Raw genomic sequence first — 19,518 nt, 5'->3', positions numbered from 1 at the left:
GTTTGTTGCCTACAACTTTTTCATTTTTCTTAGGCATGCTCCTTCCCTGTTTTGAGCTTGTGTATTGTCTTTTTAGAGGACACAATTCAACCTGTAACACTGTATACTCGTCATCACTCCCTGCTCCAGCCTGGAGGAGGCTGCTGCACTGGAATAAACTGATGATTAAAAAAAAAAATTTAAGCACCCCTACCTTGATTTATAGGAACTGAGAAATAAAGTGAAATGGGATCTGTTTGCTCTTTGAGTATAAGATTTATGGTGCTGATTATCTATGAAGCACTTAGCATAATATATATAGTAAGTATCAAATGTGCAGGCTGGTCCCAACTGTGGAAAAAACAAGACAATTATAATAGTGTTGTAAAAATACAATAATTTAGGAGCAGAAAGAATAAATGGGATGATGTGCTTTAGATGTGACGGCCTGAGAAAGTCTGGGTAGGTGACATGCAGGAAGAGAAGGTGCTAAGCATGGGGAAAGTCCGGGCTCAGAGAACAACAGCTGAGCAAAGGTCCAAGGAAGTCAGAAGAGCTTTTAGCTTGTTAGAGACACAGAAGATCTCAAGCCTGTAAAGTGAGTCTCAAGGAAAGAATCATCTCTCTCCAGCACCCTTTAGTGTTAGCTAAACCATGAGAGCACTTGCTTGAGAAGCAACGGTGACACCCAGTGACCATTCCTTGAAGCTACCCTCTCAGGTTTAGGTTGTAGGTGGACGCTGAAGCAACCTGGTATAAATTAACCGGGGTAGGGGGTGGGGGGGTGGGGTTGTTCTGCTTCACCTGGGAGGCACTCGGCTCTCCTTAATTCTCTCCATAGCTGTCTCTCACAGGAGCTTGTGCCACTGGCCCTACACTCTCTATGGGGATGGAGAGGCTGCTGCTCAAGTGGGTGACTAGAAGCGGACAGTTGGGGCGCTGAAGGCAATTTGGGAGCTATTAGTTCAGACCTAGGCTTCTCTGCTAGGTTCCTGCTTTCCTGGAGATATGGAACAAGCATCCTGGAATGGCTGTGGGCATTCCCTAAGCCCTGCTAAGGTTTAGACACAAGCTTCTTCTAGCCCGCAGTTGTCCTGGGAAACTGTCATCCAGCTGACTAAAAAGCTGAGTGTGGGCTCCCCTCTCTCCACCTCCTCCTGAGCGTTGACCGTCCTTGGGAACTAAGAGAGTCTCAATGTCTCTGTATCTGCCTAGGTGCCTCCTGATCCAAGCACTGGAATCTGGTTTAGTCTAGAGGGAAACCTGGGTTCCTCCTCGAGTCCTGTCACCCATCATAGGTACTGAGCTTGACTTCTGGGCCAAGGAGTTGGGTGTCCCTTAGCTTGGGGTTGTCTCACCAACAGGGAAATACAAAGAAGTCCAAGATAGGATACCTAACCCCCTTTGCAATGACCAAAGGTACTTTTACTGTTCTAATTACCTTTTACCGTGACCTGCTGTTTACCTTTCACTTTAAGTGGTTAGCAAATCAAGTTTTAAGCCTAAGCACAAGAAGGTGGAATGAAGGTGTGTCGCTGAGGTGTGAACCCTGGAGTGAGGCAGGTGACGAAGATGGTTTTCTCAGGTCAAGAAATGGAAAAAGACTGTCTGACTTACCTCTAACCTTCTTCCCCTCTCTCATCTCACAATCCCCAGTTTGAACTTGACTTTGAACTTAGGGGGAACCTGGTGTAGTGGAAAGAGTCTGCACTGAAATCGTAGTTAGGTAATCACCTGACCATGTCTGTTTCCACATTTGCACAGTGGTAATGGTAATGCCCAGTGCACAGAGTTGTGGTGAAAGTTAAGTTAATGTACATGACAATAACATACACGACAGTGTTTCTTACACTGACATAGTGCTTTGGTTTAAAGCATTATTATTTGATATTTATGCCAAGGTAGATTTCATAAATTTTAAGGAGAAAGAAAAAGAACTTTAATGATAGAGAAATTTCATTACAGGCGGGGAACTCCCAGTCACTGAAGAATCCATCATAGGCAAGGTGATGGCTAATGTCCCTTCCAAGACTGAGAGCACAGAGTCCTGAAGGAGGGTCTAAGAAGAACACACACAGGACTTGGAGTCAGCCCTGCCAGTTACTAGCTGTGGCTCCTCCGACAGATCATTGAACCTCCCAGATTCTCAGTGTCCCCTGTGTGAAGTAGAGATCATTCCTATCTCCCAAAGCTGGTGAGACACTCAGTGAATGGGATCTTGAAAACCCATTAATTCAAGTCATTCGAATCCAAATATTTGGGGCATATGTTATGGGCCAGGCACCAGGCTTGGTGCTCGATGACATGGCACAGCTTTCAGACAGACAATTCCAGTTCAAATCTCAGCTTTACTAGTTGTGGAAATGTATTTAACTTCTTTGAGCCCTAGTTTCCTCGTATGTAAAGTGAGGGAAAATAACACCTACATCCAGGGATTATTGTAATAATTACGGAGTCTGTGTAAAGTACTTAGCACAGTACTGGCACGTAAAAAGTCTAAACAGTGGCAATTGTGTTTCATACAATCATGCTGAAACATTAAAAAAAAGGGGATGCCAATGGGTCAAATTTAAAGCTGGAGACCTTTACTGATAACATTAAATCCATTCTTGAACCATCCTCAACTGCATTAAATAAAATACGGGATGTTATTTCTCCTTATACACACCTGCCCATTAATTACTCCCTGAACACTTCAAGCAAGAAAGAGTTCCATTGATTCTATAGAGGTGGTACAATACTACAATGGACAAGAAAGGAAGGCTGTGAAGTCAGTCTTCGAAGCTTTCAGAAAAATCTTTTGTCCTCCTTTTTCTCCCCATTGCCCAGGTTCATATGCCCGTATGTCCCCTGGGGAAATCTCTATTTACCATCTCTATGTCCACTGTGCCAGTTGCCTTGACTTAGAGGAAATGCAAACTTGGCCTTTGTCCCCAGTGGGGATCCTGGCCCAGCCCTGAGCTGCTAGCAGCAGCCCTCCCTCCTACGGCCCTTCCCCTCCCCCATCCACTTCCCCACCCCCCTGCCCCGCCCCGCCCTACTTCCGCCTTGCTCAGGCCAGCCGCCGGCAGCGGTTCTGAGAGTTTGCTGGCTTTTGCTCCTGCAAGGGGGACAAGCCATGGCTTCACCATGGGCTCTGTCCATACCCATAGTTCAGAGAAGGCCTGACCTGCCTGTACACAACCCCTCCCCACGTGGCCTCTCTCCTTGGAAAGCTGTTCGCTAGCCCATAAAAGGGCCCAAACACTGAAAGCAAGCATGGACTCACAGTCAAATTGGGGATTTTAAATTGTGACTGATGCAGCTCAACCTTCCTTTCTTTCCAATGCATGTGCCTTGCTCTCTCTGAGTGTTTCTATGGGCTTAACCCTCCTGTTGTAAGCCTCCCAGTGGCTGCCACACTCCAGGTTTCTGGAAGCTGGGGATGGGTCTAGAGTTTCTATCTCCACTGTAGAATGACAGTGACAGAAGCTTTATTTTCACTTCTTCCACAAGTGCTTATTGAGCACCTGCTAAGTGCCAGGCACTGTTCTAGATACTGGGGGTCGGCAGAGAACAAGACAGTAAAGCCCCTGTCTTCATGAAACTTATATTCAGGAAGGAGAGAGACAAACAAATATTTAGTGCATTGTCAGGTAGTGACAAGTGTGGTTAAAAAAGCACAACAGGGCGAGGGGAGTGTGGACGATGGGAAGTGCTGCTTTAGATGGTGTATCAGGGAAGATTTCTCTGTGGAGGTGACTCTTAAGCAGACACTTGAGCAAAGGGAGGGAGCGAGCCATGGGAATAACAGTGCTAGGGATTCCAGGCAGAGGGCACAGCAACGCCCTGAGGTAGGGTGAGTTGGGCATGTTTAAGGAACATCAAGGAGGCCCCATTTTTTTCTCTCATACTGTGAAGAACACTTTCTGTTATAAAAAATATAGAACATAAACGTTACCATTTTAGCCATTTTAAAGAATACAGTTCACCTGCATTAAGTACATTCACAATGATGTGCCACCATCACCACCATCCATCTCCGGTACATTTTTCATCTTCCCAAACTGAAACTCTGTACCTATGAAACAATAGCTCCCCATTCCTCCCTCCCCGCAGTCCCCTGTAACCACCATTCTAATTCCTATGTGGCAAGTACTTTAAATGCATCATTTCATTAAATCCTCAGAACAATTGTGGGCTGTAGGTTTTACTGCTATGCCCGTTCTACAGATGGGAAACTCAGACTGAGTGAACTGTCTGGGGTCACACAGCTACTGTGTGGAGGAGGCAGACCTCAAATGGCAATTTTTTTGGCTCAGGTTCCTACTTGTAACTGCCTACCTGGTAGGGGTAAAGGATGCCACTCTGCTGCCCCTCTGATGGCCCAGAGGTGGGCCAGGAGGGTTTATCAAGGGTTATAAGCAGTGTGAGGAGCTTTTCTTGCTGGGACAGGAGGGGTTTGTTGCACTTGACTGGTTCTATCTGTCTGGAAGGAAGGGGCTGCTGCCCAGAGACAGGGACTAGAGGTGGAGCTTGCAGTTTCCTGGTTTGGGTTGTAGGGGCTTTGGTGCCAGGGAATCTTGTCTACTCCTTGCTCTGCCACTTACAAGCTGAAAGAGCTTGAGGAAGTCGCCTTACTCCTCTGAGTCTATTTCCTCCCTTGCAAACATAATTATACTGACTTTTCAGGGCTGGTGAGAAGATCAAATGAGATAAGGCACGTAAGATGCCTAATCAGTGTCTGGTACATAGTAGGTGCTCAACAAATGTTCATCCCTTGCCTGGGCAGAGCATGAGCTTCACCCACTGGCCAGGAACCAGCTTCTTCCCTCTTCACTGTGGTCAGCACCATTTCCAACCTGCTGGCTTCTCATCTCTAATCATAGAGTTTGGCCCTTGATCTGGGGACTCTTGCTACACAGTTTGATATTCAGACTGCCTAGAGAGAGGCCATATGTAGGGGTGTTTGAATTTTGGGCGCAGTCCAGCAAACCATCCCTCTTACTTTTGCTGGGGGGAAATTCCTTTGCCTGCAGAAATATATGAAAGTGGGATACTGCCTGTGTCTCACCTCCCACAGTGCAAACAGACAGGGTGAGGTCCTACCCAGGACTTTGAACCTGGAATAAAGGATAAAGTTGAAAAGAGGGTCACAATCTTTTCAGGGCAGTGGCACTCAGTCCCTAGAGCCCCTGTGGTGTCTGCCTATTTCCTAATCTGAGCCTCAGTCTCCCATCGATTCTGTGGGCACCTCATGTCCTTTCAAGTACCCTTTCCACTTGGAACAATCTATCAGTTTCTGCTGCTTACAAGTAAGAACACCGATTGTCACACAAGGTCTTCTCAGATCAAGCCAGAGAGACTTCAGGGCATTGGGATGGCAGGAGTTGCCAGAACTGCAGAAGCAGCTGGCTAGGAGAGGCACTGGCCCAACTTTGGTTCTCCTCTGTCTAGTGGGTGGTTAATTGAGGCATTTACCCAGTCAGCTCCACGCAGCTGTGGAACTTTTCCTTCCTTCCTTCCTTCCTTCCTTCCTTCCTTCCTTCCTTCTTCCTTCCTTCCTTCCTTCTTCCTTCCTTCCTTCTTCCTTCCTTCCTTCCTTCCTTCCTTCCTTCTTTTCTTTTTGGTTTGTTAGCTTGTTTTGGTAAGTCCTTTCCACTTGTGTTATAAACTCCCCAAGGTTAAAACTTTCTTTACATCTCTCCTACAGAGTCATAAATGTCTAAACCACTCAAAGCAAAAATAGAGCTCAGTTCTTCTCAAAGTATCTCCGAGAAATGGAGACTCTTATTGTCCCCAATCACCCATTCTAATGTTTGCTGCTTTGTAGTGGGCCCATTTACCTTACAAAAATTGTAGTTTCTTCATAAAAGTACTTTAGAGAGTAATACAATCATCGCTCAGCCTTCTCATTCCTTAGTGCCAATGGAGAGGAAACTACAGCTGCCCACAGGGACAGGCAGTCAACAGAAAGAGTGAGGTGTGACTGCATGTGCTTATGTCGTAAGCAGTGGGGAAGGTGGTGAGCCCGGAGAGCAAGCCTGGGGACAGCAGCCGCCACTCTCCTTCTGACTGTTGCTATCAAAGGAAGGTAGGCTGCATTTTTAGAGATCTTATGAATTTTCCAGAGAAGCTGGAATTCTAGAGGTATAAGTGAAATTCTTAATTTTTAAAAAATGTTGGCAACTAATTTGAATTTTTAAAAACTGTAAGCCAAAAAAACACCTCTGTGGACTTGATGTGGCCTAGGGAGGTACCAGTTTGCAGGCCTACATTAAGCTGCCTGGGACCTAGTCTCCATCCTTCGTACTTGTCACCTGACCTTAAAATGGTGAATTGGTCCCCTGCCCTCTGCTCCAGGCTTTAGTTGGCCTTGGTCCTGCCTCTTCTTCATAGGGCTAAGAGTTCAAGGGTCAATAGAGATGGTCATCTAGAGTGCATGCTTCATAGACCATGCTCCTGGTACCCTGGACTTGAGATCTCTGCCCAAGAAGCCCCCAGCCTGCTTCCAGGCTGTACATGGACCTCCATCCTTCCAAGGCACCCTGCACAGCCTAGTGTGGGCATCTTTAGGGATGTCCAGGGGATGGTTGTTTGCAAGGTGGGGGCTGTGTCCCTGTGAATGCACGTGAGACCCCCTTTGGTATGTATGGGATGCAGTCAAGTGTGAACAGTGGGGACAGGACTGTCAAACAGGGTCTTGCATTTCTACTCTTGCCCCTGGCAGGACAATTGTTAGGGTTGGGCTTGTCTGCCCAGCTGGGGTAAGGCTGTAATAAGAGCTGTCACTGATTCGCATTCACCCTGGGCCAGGCACTCTTAAATGCACTGCTTGTATCATATCATTTGACCCTTATATGAAGTGTGAGGATGCTTCCAAGTTGTGTAGCCTCATTTTACATATAAAGAAGCCAAGGCACAGAGAAGTGAAATAAGTTGCCCACCGATAGAGAGTGGCAGAGCCAGGATTTAAACCAGACAGTGTGTAGCTGAGCAGACTCCCTCAAAGACCAGTCACACTGTGGAAAATGCTCATGCTCCCCAGCCCCCACTGGACGGATGGAAAGCCTCGGTGGGGGTTGGGGATTGGGATGGCAGGGACCCTTCGCGTCTCTACTCTGCCTGCTCTGGCCTGGCCTCCACAGGAGCGCGAGAACCGCCTGTTGGGTCTCGGAATGACTGCCTCCCAGCTGCCCAGGCCTCCCGCAGCCCCAACCCCCTGCCCGCCTGGGGGCCTGGTGGCGACGGCGGCGCCTGGCAGCTGGGGATTTGGATGCTCGGCTGGGGTCTCCCCCTCCCGCTCCACCGCCAGGGGTTTGGCCGCTCCGGGGGCTTATCTTGATTCCTTCGGACAGCCCAGCTCCTTCCCGGCATGCCCCGCTCGCCGGAGCCGCCGGGGAGTCCCGCGCCCGGACTTTGCCATCGGCAGGGGGCCGGCCGCAGGAGCACCGCGGAATGCATCCTGCAGACGCAGCCTGAGGTGGGTGAACCTTGCCGCCCTGGAGCTGCGAGAGCGGGGCCCCCGGGCGAGCCGCCCAGCCCGGTCCTTCGGGAGGGGCACGCTGGGGCGGGCGAGCAGGGTGCGGGGAATCGGGGCGCCAGCTCAGTCGCTGTCTTGGGGGAGGGGAGCCCCGGTCTGGCCGCCGCTTTGTTGGAGCCGCGGTGCCAGCGCGGGTTCAGTCTCGGCGCTCACAAGTTGGGGAAAGTTGGAGCTGCGCACCCGGGATCCCTGCGCGGCGCGCGCCGGGGCGGTGGGGTGTCCCTCTCTGAGTCCTGGGTGTTGACGTGGGTTTTCTGGGTGGCCAGGCAGGGGGGGGAAAGAGGGGTGGGGTCTTGGGTCTGTATTATCCTTTCAATTTAGAACCTAAAGGGGAAGGGGAAGGAAGATGGGGGGAGAAGGGAGAGGGGAGTGGAAGGGGAGGGGAGGGAGAAGGGAGAAGAGAGAGACAAACTCATCTTGGGAACACACAGAAACAGCAAAAGCAGTGTAAAAAACTCATATAGACAGATCTACCCAGATCACAGAGAAAGACAGCAGAAACTAAGAGCTCACACACTGGGAGCCACACACTCAAATGGACGGAAGGGCAGAAACAAAGAGGGGTGGTCTTGGGAGGCCATGGGGCAGAGGAGGGGCGAGGAAATAGAGGAGAGATCGAGGGAGGGGGAAAGAGGTGGGGAGTGGAGAGGAAGAGGGGAGGGCATGGAGAGATTGAAACGGGAAAGGGAGGAAGGAAAAAGGACTAAAGGAGATAGCCCTTTAGGAGGGACTGAGAAACTGAGAAACTCTGGAGAAACTGAGACAGACCCTGAGCATTAGCCCTGCCAACCCCGCTACACCATCAGACGTGAAAGAGACCCTAGCCTTCTCACTCTTGTGGGCAAGTGAGTTCCAGGTGGGGGAACGGTTATGTGAGACCTCTCTGAGAGGCCTCCTTGGCACTATGAGCCAGCGAAGTCTCCTGCCTTGTCCACCTGGCAAACTCCTACTCATCCTTCAAAACCCAGCTCACGCATCACCTGCCTTGTGAAGAAGGCTTTCCCAGAAAATGTCACGCAAGCACAGTTATTCTCCTTTCTGTGTACCTCTGCGTGTGGCACAGGCGAATGGAGTTGAGGAGCTGGGCGGGAGCTAGACAAGCAGACAAACAGCGAACATCCATCTGCTTGTCTACCTTTCCCCCAGCTCCTCAAGGTTTGGGACCCATATCTTATTTATCTCCAATCTCCAGAATCCAGTGCTTGGCCCATAGTAGATGATCAATAAACACTTATTGATTGACACTGGGAACATTTGGACCCTCTAAGATGTTGAACATAGAATTAAATACAAATAGAGGAGATGTACCATCCTGTGTTCATTTCTTTAATAAAGGAAAAGGAAATTTGGGTCATGACATAAAATGCTTCTTGCTTCTCTTCAGGCCCTCAGGTCTCTGCGGGTGACTTGGCGGAACCGTTTTTTTTTTGCAGGTGGAGAAATTAAAGCCCAGAGAGGGGAGGAGACTTGCTCAAAGGGACACAAGTGGGAGGCCTGCAGTGAAACAACATTGTGAATACATATTTCTCTGAGATGCTCTTGGTCCTCTGTCCTATGAGTTTATTTTATCATTAAAAATGATATTTAATTTTTTTATTTGTCAATTTCAGTTGACATTCAATATTATTTTATGTTAATTTCAGGTGTATGGCATAATAGACATTCATATAATTTACAAAGCGATTCCCCAGATTAGTCTAGTACCCACCTGGCACTACACATAGTTATTACAATATTATTGACTATATTCTCTATGCTCTTCTTTACATCTCTGTGACGATTTTGTAGCTACCACTTTGTACTTCTTAATCCCTTTGCCTTTTTCACCAGCCCTATGAGTTTAAAATAGGTGTGAAAGAACCTTCTGAATGAAAACAGGCAATAGGCATTGAACACTAATACCAGTTTTAAGTTTCCAATATTGACAATCAAAACTTTTCTCAGAATTTTTAGAATTCTCTTTTCTATTTAGAAAGGAAAAGGAAGGTGAATGTTCATCTCAGTTTAAGTGGCTGAATTTCTGCTTCCCAACTATATGAACTTAGATAAGTTACTTAACCTCCCTGAACTTCAGTTTTCTCAACTGTAAGATGGGGGTAACGATACCTACCTCATAGGATCATTAACGCACAAAGTGCCTGACACCGAGGAGGCACTCAGTAAATAGGGTTCTGCCATTCTTCGGAGATGGTATTCTTCCATGCACTTACTGCAGATGTGAAGACAACAGTGCTAATGAAAATGTTTATTTTTGTCCTAGGACAAAAGTCCATCCTGGTCCGACTGGGGAGCAAACTCTTTTAATAAAGGAAAAGGCAAATTTGGGGCATGATATAACGTGCCTCTTGATTCTGTTTAGGCCTTCAGGTCTCTGCAGGTGATTTGGGGCATCCTAACTCCCTACTCCTGCCCCTCTTCCCTCCTTTCTCCCCCCAGCAGGTAAGACCCCACTGCCCCACTCTCTTTTGCTGCTTCTTTACCAGGCCTTCTGTCTTTCAAGCTTCAGCCCATGCACGGGATGTGACCGGGACTGAGGGCGCCACCAGAACCATGGAGACCGTGGTGATTGTTGCCATAGGGGTGCTAGCCACTATCTTTCTGGCCTCGTTTGCAGCCTTGGTGGTGGTTTGCAGGCAGCGCTACTGCCGGCCTCGAGACCTGCTACAGCGCTATGATTCCAAGTGAGTGGGCCCGGGGAGGGGAAGGAGGAGAGAGGGTCTGTGCCTTGGGGCTCCAACAGAAGAAGAAAGAAGTTTGGTGCCCGGAGGTCTGGCTCAACTTTTTAATCTTTAAAATGGTACCTAAAGGCTGTCCTTCCCAATAAAGGCCTCAGAGCTAAAGAATGTTACTTAAGCCCCCGCAACGTCCTGAGCTACCTCTGACTCTGTCTCTGAACTAATGAGAAAGTAACTGAATGTGTTCGCCTAGCATAAAGGTATGGCCATCTATCCAAAACTGGCTCCTCATTTAGCATTTGGACAAGCCACATCCCTTTCCAACCAAAAAACTCCTAGGAACAGAAATCCGATGCCTGCACTCCAGCCACACATCTAAGCAACAGACACGTGGTGGTGTGAAATCCCAGCACAGGACTGTCTCTGTGCATATCTCTTCCGGGTACACTTCATGTGAAATGTATTTTGTAAGCAAGATTCTATTTTCAGTTTAGGGGTGTTTTAATCGATAGATCCTTAAGGGACCATGGCCCCTAACCCTTAGTTTCTTTTGCCTGTCTATCTGAATCCTATCAGTGTTTCTGTGAGTGGTTAATAATTAGTAAATGCCCACTTTTATGATATATGATAGCTCTGCTATTGAAAAGAATGCTATGGTGCCTCATGTTTTAAAGAACCCCGTCGTAAAGTAACAAGTGGTGTTACTTCTCCCACTTCTCCAGTATAACTAGAAGGGGGTAGGGTTATGGGATGGACGAAGGGCGATTTGCAAGAGTGATTCTGCAGACCAGGTCGGGGGTACAGGTAGATCTGGATAATAGGAATTTCAGCATCTCTGTAAAAGGTAGACTTGAAGGGAAGATAAGTTACAAAAGGATATTATTTTGTCTTAAAGAAACAGCTTTCACACATCTTAGTAATTACTGTGGTTGTAGCCACAATAATTTCTTTTTCTTAGTGGCTGATCTCATTCTGTGTCCCTTTTGTTTTAGTGCTCTGGCCTGCCTCCTTGACTTACTGTCTAGCCATGTACCCTGCCCATAACTGCAGTGACACTAGGGTTAGGTTTAGATCCAGGACAATTGGTCCCTGCTTTAACTTATTCACTCCCTTCATCTTTTTGGTGGATATGTGGGTCTCCATGAAGAGAGGGTCAGCAGCAGTCATTCATCACGAAACCGCTTCCCTGGCCTTTTCCTTCCAGGCCCATTGTGGACCTCATCGGTGCCATGGAGACCCAGTCTGAGCCCTCTGAGTTAGAACTGGATGATGTTGTCATCACCAACCCCCACATCGAAGCCATTCTGGAGAATGAAGACTGGATTGAAGATGCCTCGTAAGGCCTTGGGGATGGTTTGCTTTCCTGAAGCCCCCTGGGGATAGTGACAGGACTTCCGGTGCTGTTCTCTTGCTTCCTTTGCCAGAGCACTTGACTGGGCATCCAGGAGCACTGTGTCACTTTCTGCTCTTTCCCCTGCCTTCACAAAGGAGGAAATCAGAATAAGACATGATAGTATTTGTCCTGAACTCCCATTTTGTAGACCAGAACTCTGAGGTCTGTAGATGTGTGGCAAGAGTTGTTACAAAGTCACCCTGCTGTGCTTGGTTTTCTTTGGGGTGCCCATGAATTTGACACCCAGGCACCAGGGATAAAGCCCTTGTCTTCAGTGTCCTCGGGGATCTCTCCATCTACCGTAAGCCTCTATGTGTGCAGAAGTATATGCCATTGCATTTCCTCTTCATGTAGTCATTCATTCACCAGGCGGATGTTTGCGGGGCATTGTGTACAGGGCACTAGGCCAGGTACTGCAGATATGGAACTGGTGGTGGAGACAGAATTCTACTCAATGCAGTATCTCAGAAACAGTAGGGGGCTCTCTGCACTGTGCAGTGGGCACATGGAGGAAGCAATGTCTAGAGTTGCCTGGGGTGGGGAAGTGGGGATGGATTTCATGAAGGATATCACAGAGGAGGTGTCTTTTGACTTGGGTCTTGAAAGATGAGGAGTTCACCAGACTGAGCATAAAAGGAAGGTTGTTCTGGGCAGAAGGACCCGTATCAGAAGCTAGAACATGACTTGATTGGTGGAGAGAAGTGCTAATTGGAAGCGTCGGTTGGGTGGGGTCTGGAGGGAAAGGGAAGGGAGAGAAGGTGCTTCCTCATGGACCTCATGGACTTGTTCATTTTAACACTGAGGCATTCCTGCTGTCAGGTGGTGCCCAGGTGTGTCAGAACTAGATGAGGAGTGGGGGTGATGACTGGAGGGAGGTGGCCTGTAAAGGTGTGCACTGACAAATTCTTCTTGTCTCCCCAGGGGTCTCATGTCCCACTGCATTGCCATCTTGAAGGTAATGTTCCTTGATTCCCCAGAAGAAAAGGGGGTGGTCACTGAAGCACCCCTGTGCACAGAATGTTAGAATTAGAAGGGGCCTTAGGAAGGGCGCGAACCCTTGCAAGAGGCCTTCCTTAACATGCCTGAAACTTGGAGTTTCTGTTGTTTACCTGCACTCCTGCATCCACGGTCTGCTATACTTCAGAATTCTCGAGGTCCTTTCAAAGGCTTTATTTCATCTGGTCCTCATAATACAGTGACCCGTGGGAAAGACCGCATAGGTAGTCACCAGCCACATTTTCACCAACTGTGCAGAAAGCTGTGTGCCTGAGACTGTGTAGCTGCTGAGGGGGCAATGGGGCTTCCCACCTTCTCCCTGGGCACGTTCTTCCATCAGCAGAGAGCTCGGCCTCTACAACAAATTGAGTTCTGTATCTGTACTTCTCCAATAACTAGAAAGTTCTTTACCGTCCCTCTTTGGCTGTGACAGTAGTCAGTCAAATGGGACAATCAGTGTTAAAAAATCCAAACTATGAGCACTTCAACTTGAAGTCAGGGCCTTGAGGTCCCCATACTTCAGGGGGGAGAGGAGGGCCAGAAGCTGAGGTGGCGGGCAGGGCCAGGCTCTTCTAAGAAATTACACAGGCAGCTTCAGTTAGTTATGTCCTAAACACAGAGCATCCAGGAGGTTTTAGGTGTTGAGAGACTTTCAAGCCAAGATTTGTTCTCACACAGTTTTAATGCCTGCAGCCTCCAGGACTGGGTGGAAAATTGCATCTGAATTGCATTTTGGGTAATTTTTATAGTTTGGGGTAATTTTTATCGATTCTGCATTTGTTTTTCAATTCTTACTGGATCCTATCTTACCTAATAGAATAATAATAATATTGAAATATTTGGCCAGTTACAAATATTGTCAGTTTCTTCACTTCGGTAACCTGGGAAACCACACGCTTATCTTTTTGTCTAGTAATTATTCAAGATTTCAAAAAAGACAGCTTTATCTCTTCTTCACTGTCATTCAGTACAAGATATTAAAAAATCTTTCGCCCCACCTCTTCTTCAGCTATCTCTCTTGGGGGACAAATAAATGCCTAGTAGGAAATCGTTGTCACAGAATCCAGGCTTATTATTTAATTCCAAAAAGCTCTTTGGGTATAGCTATGGTTGCGGATAGAAGTAGGTATAATGTCTAGAGCAATAATGCCTTATTACATCTCCCTTCTCCTAACCAGATGTGTCCTGGCACTGGGTTTTGTTCCCTGCCCTTGCCTGTTAGACAGGAACAATAAGTGGCATCTGAGATCCTGTATGAATCAGCTGGAAGGAGTCTTATTAGATTGGAATCAATGGTTCACCCATTCTGGGGACCTCAGATCAAAGAAGGGGCTCTTACCTTCCTATTGAGATCTTAAGATGCTTTTGCATGTCCACTTGCCCTTGAATCCCTGTGGTGGGGCCTCCAAGGAGGGGATTGGGCTTTCTCCTGGATAGGCTTTTGGGTTTCTTTCTGTCTTCTCTTTTCCAGCCCCAAGTATAAGGAAGGCAATGGAACTTCTTTGCCAGGGACAGAGGCACATCCAGGTGCTCACATCAGAGATATGGAAGGGGAGAACAAAGCTTTGGGGTGGCCAGCACTGTTGGTGGATGATGAGAAAGGCCATGTGTCATAGTCTTGCCTTTTACCTGTCTCCTACCCCCAAAGCTGTTTCATTATCATCTTGAAACCATTTTAAAATAAGTGCTTAAAGGAAACAGTCGTCCTTTGTCCAGCCATGATTCTGAGGGCACCGCGAGATGCAGGAATAGAAAGTAGATTTTTGCCCTTAAATGAGATGGTGAAATTAGAACACGTGATTTTTCTTAGACAGATGATTTCGGCTTATACTTCTTTAAGCCACAACCCTGGCCCTGATCTGAGTTCCTACCCGTCCCTCCTCACCCGGCCATTCTCAGCTTTTGCCTCTTTCACCCCATTTCTTCTCACCTCTGTGTACTTTTCATTTCAATGTAGCCATTAGGTTAGGGGGCCCAGCTGTGGGATGGGACCCAAGGTGGGAGTCATATTTGTCTTTCTGGGGGTGGCAGGAGCCCTTGGGGGAGCTAGGTTATTCCTCATCACCTCTTTCTTCCTTGCTGCCTTAGATCTGCCACACTCTGACAGAAAAACTTGTTGCCATGACAATGGGCTCAGGGGCCAAAATGAAGACTTCAGCCAGTGTCAGCGACATCATCGTGGTGGCCAAGCGGATCAGTCCCAGGTGAGAAGTCAGAGCCTTGAGGTCCAGAGGGGAGGAGGAGGCCAGAAGCTGAGGTGGCGGGCAGGGCCAGGCTTTTCTAAGGAATTACACAGGCAACTTCAGTTAGTTATGTCCTAAACACAGAGCATCCAGGAGGTTTTAGGTGTTGAGAGACTTTCAAGCTAAGATGTTCTCACAGTTCCTGCCATCTCTCGTGTGCCCCCCTCCCATAGGTGTTTTGGGAAATTCCAGCATATAATAGTGCTGACTTTTCTGTTCAGATCCCACTGTGGCTGCTCCCTGTTCCTCAGTCCTGTACCAGCTGGGGCTGCTTTCCTTCCCTTTGCCACTCCTTTCTCCCAGGCTCTGGGCCAGTAAGCACATTTCCCACTGGTGCCCACGCCCCCATATGCAATGACCTCCTGGCCATGTCCTGTCCTCCACCCGTATCTGTATTGGAGACTGGTTTGGGGGCAGCTGTCACCCGCTGCCTCATCCATGGCCCAGCCAGCAACCTCCGGGACTGGGTGGGAAGTGAAGCCATACATCATTCAGATCTCCCACATTCCAGGCGTCTGCAAAATCCCATGTGGGAGGCAGCCAGCAGATTGTAGTCAACAGCTACATGCCACTCCCCAACCCCCCAAATGTGGGCTCAATTTAGAGAAGAAAAATAAAACCCCTTTCTTAGAGAGAAAGGCTGTATTAAGTTTATGCTGTCATCTGGTGGCTGGTATGTGGATGTGCCTGAGTGGGGTGTTGTCCCTGTCCAGGATGTTTTCTTCATCAGCACATGGCCTCATCGCTGGAAGGGTGACTCCATATCCTTGGTGGGAATAGTGGCACCCCCTCTGAATTCCAGGGGCCCTCTCTTTCCTTGTTGCATGGCCTCGGGTAAATCATGATGAACCAGCCCTCTGAGAGAATATGGAAGAGCTGGTGCACTTGAACTCTGTCCAGGGAGTTCAGTGAGTTGAGAAAGTGGGAGAGACTTGGCCCAGAACAGTTCTTGGCTTTTTCTGGAGCTGCCCCGGGTGGGTGTAGCTATGTGACTTATATCAGCCTAGGTTGGCCTCTGGCCTGAAAGACCCTCTAACCCAGGCTCTGGGCAAGCACCAGACCTTCCCCTGGCCACCCATTATTGGTAGAGACTCTGCATTGCTTATACCTGCTGGACCTTCATCATGCTTCCTGTCGCTTCAAAGAGCCACTCCAGGGGGGCAGACAAATTCACGTGATACTGCGTTTAAGGCAGCACTGCCAGGATGGGGAGGAAAGAAGTTGAGATTCCTGAGGATGACTGAGGTCTTGGGTGATGAGGATGAGCCAGCGGTGCTAGAGCGAGGGTGTGGCCTTGCTCAGGGGCGGCCTGACCTGGCACTGGCTGGCCCATCCTCGCTCCAGGACTACCTCCAGCATATTCTCTGCCATTATTCATTCTGGGTTCTTGCTTCGCACTTCTTTCTCCTTCTGGCCCCATTGTTTTTCTCGCTTCAATTATTCCATATTGTGTTGATAGCATATTAGTTTCAAGGAGGGTAGCTTCAGCTCCAGGGCATTGTGGAGAAAGGGGCTGGGTAAGCCAGAGGCTGAGAGTGACCCTGCCTCTGCCTTTCCTCACCAGCCCCTCAGCTCTGAGACAAGAACATTTAAGGACAACTATTTTCAAGTGCATTTAGCAATCAAACAAGACATCGCTATTTTTTCTTCCTGATTATCAAGTGGTCCAAGAGCAAAACTTTGAAATAAGACCTTATACCGTGCAAATCAGAATGAATTGTACCTTTCTGAACTAGATTTAAAAAATATTAACCACAAACCATACCATGTGTTAAAAGAGATACGATGGAACAGTTTGAACCCAAATTAAACTTACAGGTTTTTTTTTTTTTTTAAGTGTTCTATATAACTACCTTTAACCATGGTTTGCTTTTTTAACACGAATATTTATTACAAGTAATTAATACTTGTAAAAATTAAAACATTGTAGAAATCGATTATCTGGAAAGAAGTACCCCCCTAATTCCACCCTCTCCCAGTTTCTGTCAGTAACAATATTGAGTAGTGAGTGTTTCTCCAGACTTCTCCCCTCTGCATTTCATAGATTTTGTTTATTTATTTTTATGTACAGGGGATTGATCGAACTTTATATGTTGTTTGGCAATTTTACTTTTTAATTTAGTAGTTTATCTATGTTCAAGATGAACATCCCAGATATTTGAATGTGTACTTTTTAAACCATTAATACCACTAAAACCAAACCAGAAAACAAAATGTTCTCTAAACTGAACCTGTAAAAGCTGTTAGGGAAGGAACCACTAAAGACTAGGGTTTAAATATCAAAAGAGAAGAATTGCGCTAAAGAAAGGTAGAAAGGAAGGAAGGAGTAAAGGAGATTAGAAGAGCAAAATACTGAAAACCCTTTGTTTGCCTCCCCTTTGCCTCCCCTCAGAGTGGACGATGTTGTGAAATCGATGTATCCTCCGCTGGACCCAAAGCTGCTGGATGCACGGTGAGAGCGGTGGCGTGGTCGTCCTTCTCTCCATGCCAGAGGCTCACCATGTGATCAGATCTGTGAGATCTGCTGTTGCATTGTTGAGGAGAGGGCTGTTTTGCTGGATTCCTGGGCTGTCCTGGGCCTTGGGTACCATTCACTGCAGGGTGATTGGTCAACCAACCAGTGAGCTGACACTGGCTGTGTGATCAAGGATGGTCCTCTTCCTGACACCTGGGAGAAGAAGTAAAAGCTAGTTTAGGTTTTGAGTTTTTATTGCACATCTGGCCACTCTAAGTCCTATCTGCTCCTTCCCTCCCTTCCATTTTTCCCTTCGCTCTCTCTGCTCTTTGGACCCTGGAAGCGGCCGTGCCTTAGCTGGCAGCCACCCACTGGGTCAGTGGGGCAGGTGGTGAGCAGGGCAATGAGAATGGAAGTGACAAGTCAGCTAAAGCTGTGCTCACCTTCCACAGGACATACCCAGGAACACCTCTCTCGGGATCCTCCCCTAATACGCAGAGCATACTTAGCCTTTTGAGATTGTTGTCTTCCTGTGCCAGATGTAAACCCATTTTCAACAATCAGATTCTTTGTTTCTTGGATTTATGTGACTATTTCATAGATCTGTTGTGTAATGACTGCCTGCTAGGCGGTGGTTTCTCTGGCCCGCTCCTATTGCTGCGCTGCTGTGTCCGTGGGCTAGTGATCATAATACATCCAAATGCATCTGGCACATTCGCTGTATAAAAGATATTCACAGTGACTCTTTCAGTACTGATTTAAAAAAACCCTCCTCAATTGGGTTTTCAATTAAATTTTTTCTTTTAGAGTAGGGTAAACCAGCCCTGGGCCTTATTGATTCAGAATCTATAAGGGATGCTCAAGGTGTGGATATGGATAGCCAATCTTTAAATGGGCAGCAGTTGGATGTGCTCATCCAATTTACTATATCCAAATTGTCCCACAAAGCACCCTTCTGAGAGAGATTAACAGGTATGCTGCAGAAAGTGGGCTCCACCTACTTAAATAAGCTAGTGAGACACAACATACTATATTCTCCCTTTAGAGCTTTATCATGCACATCAAAGGCTCTGAGAAGGGCTTCAGTTAACCTTGTTTAAATTAGCTATTCCCAAATTTATTGGAGCACGGAACCATCTTTAAATTACATGCTTACCAACCTCCTAGGGAAGGGACTCCAATTTGGGGGACATTAGTCTAGAGTCTATCCATTGGGGCTTTGGTACAAAGTCCCTTATTTCCTAGGGAACCTGATCCTATTTTTTTTTTTTTCTAGGACTACTGCCCTGCTCCTGTCTGTTAGTCATCTGGTGCTGGTGACCAGGAATGCCTGCCACCTGACTGGGGGCCTGGATTGGATCGACCAGTCACTGTCAGCTGCTGAGGAGCACTTGGAAGTCCTTCGAGAAGCAGCCCTGGCTTCTGAGCCTGAAAAAGGCTTGCCAGGCCCTGAAGGCTTCCTGCAGGAGCAGTCGGCCATTTAGTGCCTGCTGGTCAGCAGCTGACCACAAGGGCCAGCCTGCTGCTGTCTCTGGGCAGCTCAGCTGAACCTTCCACGTTTTCCTGTAGTTAGTTGTTCTCCTTGGGAGTCCAGTAAAGCAGGAGCGCCCCTGTCAGTTGATGCCTCTGTTGTAGTTGCAAATGGTGGTTGATGAGAGGCAGTCTAATACCACAGTTAGGGGAGATGGCATCACCATCTGTGCAGCAGACCTTTGAAAACTGGTAGACTGTAAGCTGTATTTAGCTCAGCTAGTGTTTTCAAGAAAACTGAGCCACTGTCTAAGAGTCAGGAGGTCTTTACATTACAATCAGCATTTCTGGCTTCTCTTGAACAATCAGAAGGTGAGGCAACTTTGATCTGCATTTTCAAAATCAATTGGAACTAAGTAGGAGTTTCCTCTTTTGACAAGATGTACTCTGTCACCTGGCCTGTTTCATTTATTTGTATTATTTCCCTGGTCCCTGAGGTATCTGAATCTTTCTTCTTCTTCACAGGTGTGGGTTTGGAGGTGAGCACTACAGAGTTGATTATTCCCTTTTTATCTTTATGCCTGCAATTTTACCTAGCTACCACTAGGTGGATAGTAAACATATACTTAGGTTTCTCTCAAGTGTGTGGTTATTGAGTCAAATTCGAATGCATGTGGGACATATTTGCCTGAGAGCTGAAGATGGAAGGAGAGAGTTTAGGAATCCCAAGGATGCCTTATGAATGTGGCTCAAAATGAAATATTTAAAGACCCCTGAGTTCAGGC

General features: G+C 47.5%; 1 protein-coding gene across 3 annotated transcripts; it reads left to right on the top strand.

Annotated features, from left to right (window-relative positions):
• The first annotated feature begins 7,037 nt into the window (after window positions 1–7,037).
• Window positions 7,038–19,374, top strand: TMEM98 (transmembrane protein 98). 3 transcript variants are annotated; one of them, XM_039885989.1, is made up of 8 exons: window positions 7,265–7,441; window positions 8,935–9,013; window positions 10,002–10,182; window positions 11,381–11,512; window positions 12,491–12,524; window positions 14,654–14,769; window positions 17,201–17,260; window positions 18,540–19,190. In XM_039885989.1, exons 1-8 carry the CDS (start codon window positions 7,334–7,336, stop codon window positions 18,745–18,747), a joined length of 918 nt encoding a protein of 305 aa, XP_039741923.1. In that variant the 5' UTR covers window positions 7,265–7,333; the 3' UTR covers window positions 18,748–19,190. The 3 variants fall into 3 exon arrangements, with proteins under 3 accessions (XP_039741922.1, XP_039741923.1, XP_039741924.1); XM_039885988.1 differs by lacking the exon at window positions 8,935–9,013 and having other exon boundaries at window positions 7,038–7,441; window positions 9,985–10,182; window positions 18,540–19,374; XM_039885990.1 differs by lacking the exon at window positions 8,935–9,013 and having other exon boundaries at window positions 7,302–7,441.
• Window positions 19,375–19,518: the final 144 nt, after the last annotated feature.

Source organism: Pteropus medius, unplaced genomic scaffold, assembly GCF_902729225.1.
Source record: "Pteropus medius unplaced genomic scaffold, Ma_sr-lr_union100, whole genome shotgun sequence".
Classification (NCBI taxonomy): Eukaryota; Metazoa; Chordata; class Mammalia; order Chiroptera; family Pteropodidae; genus Pteropus; species Pteropus medius.
Note: the sequence above shows the minus strand (reverse complement) of the source record. Positions and strands in the feature narration are given on the sequence as shown.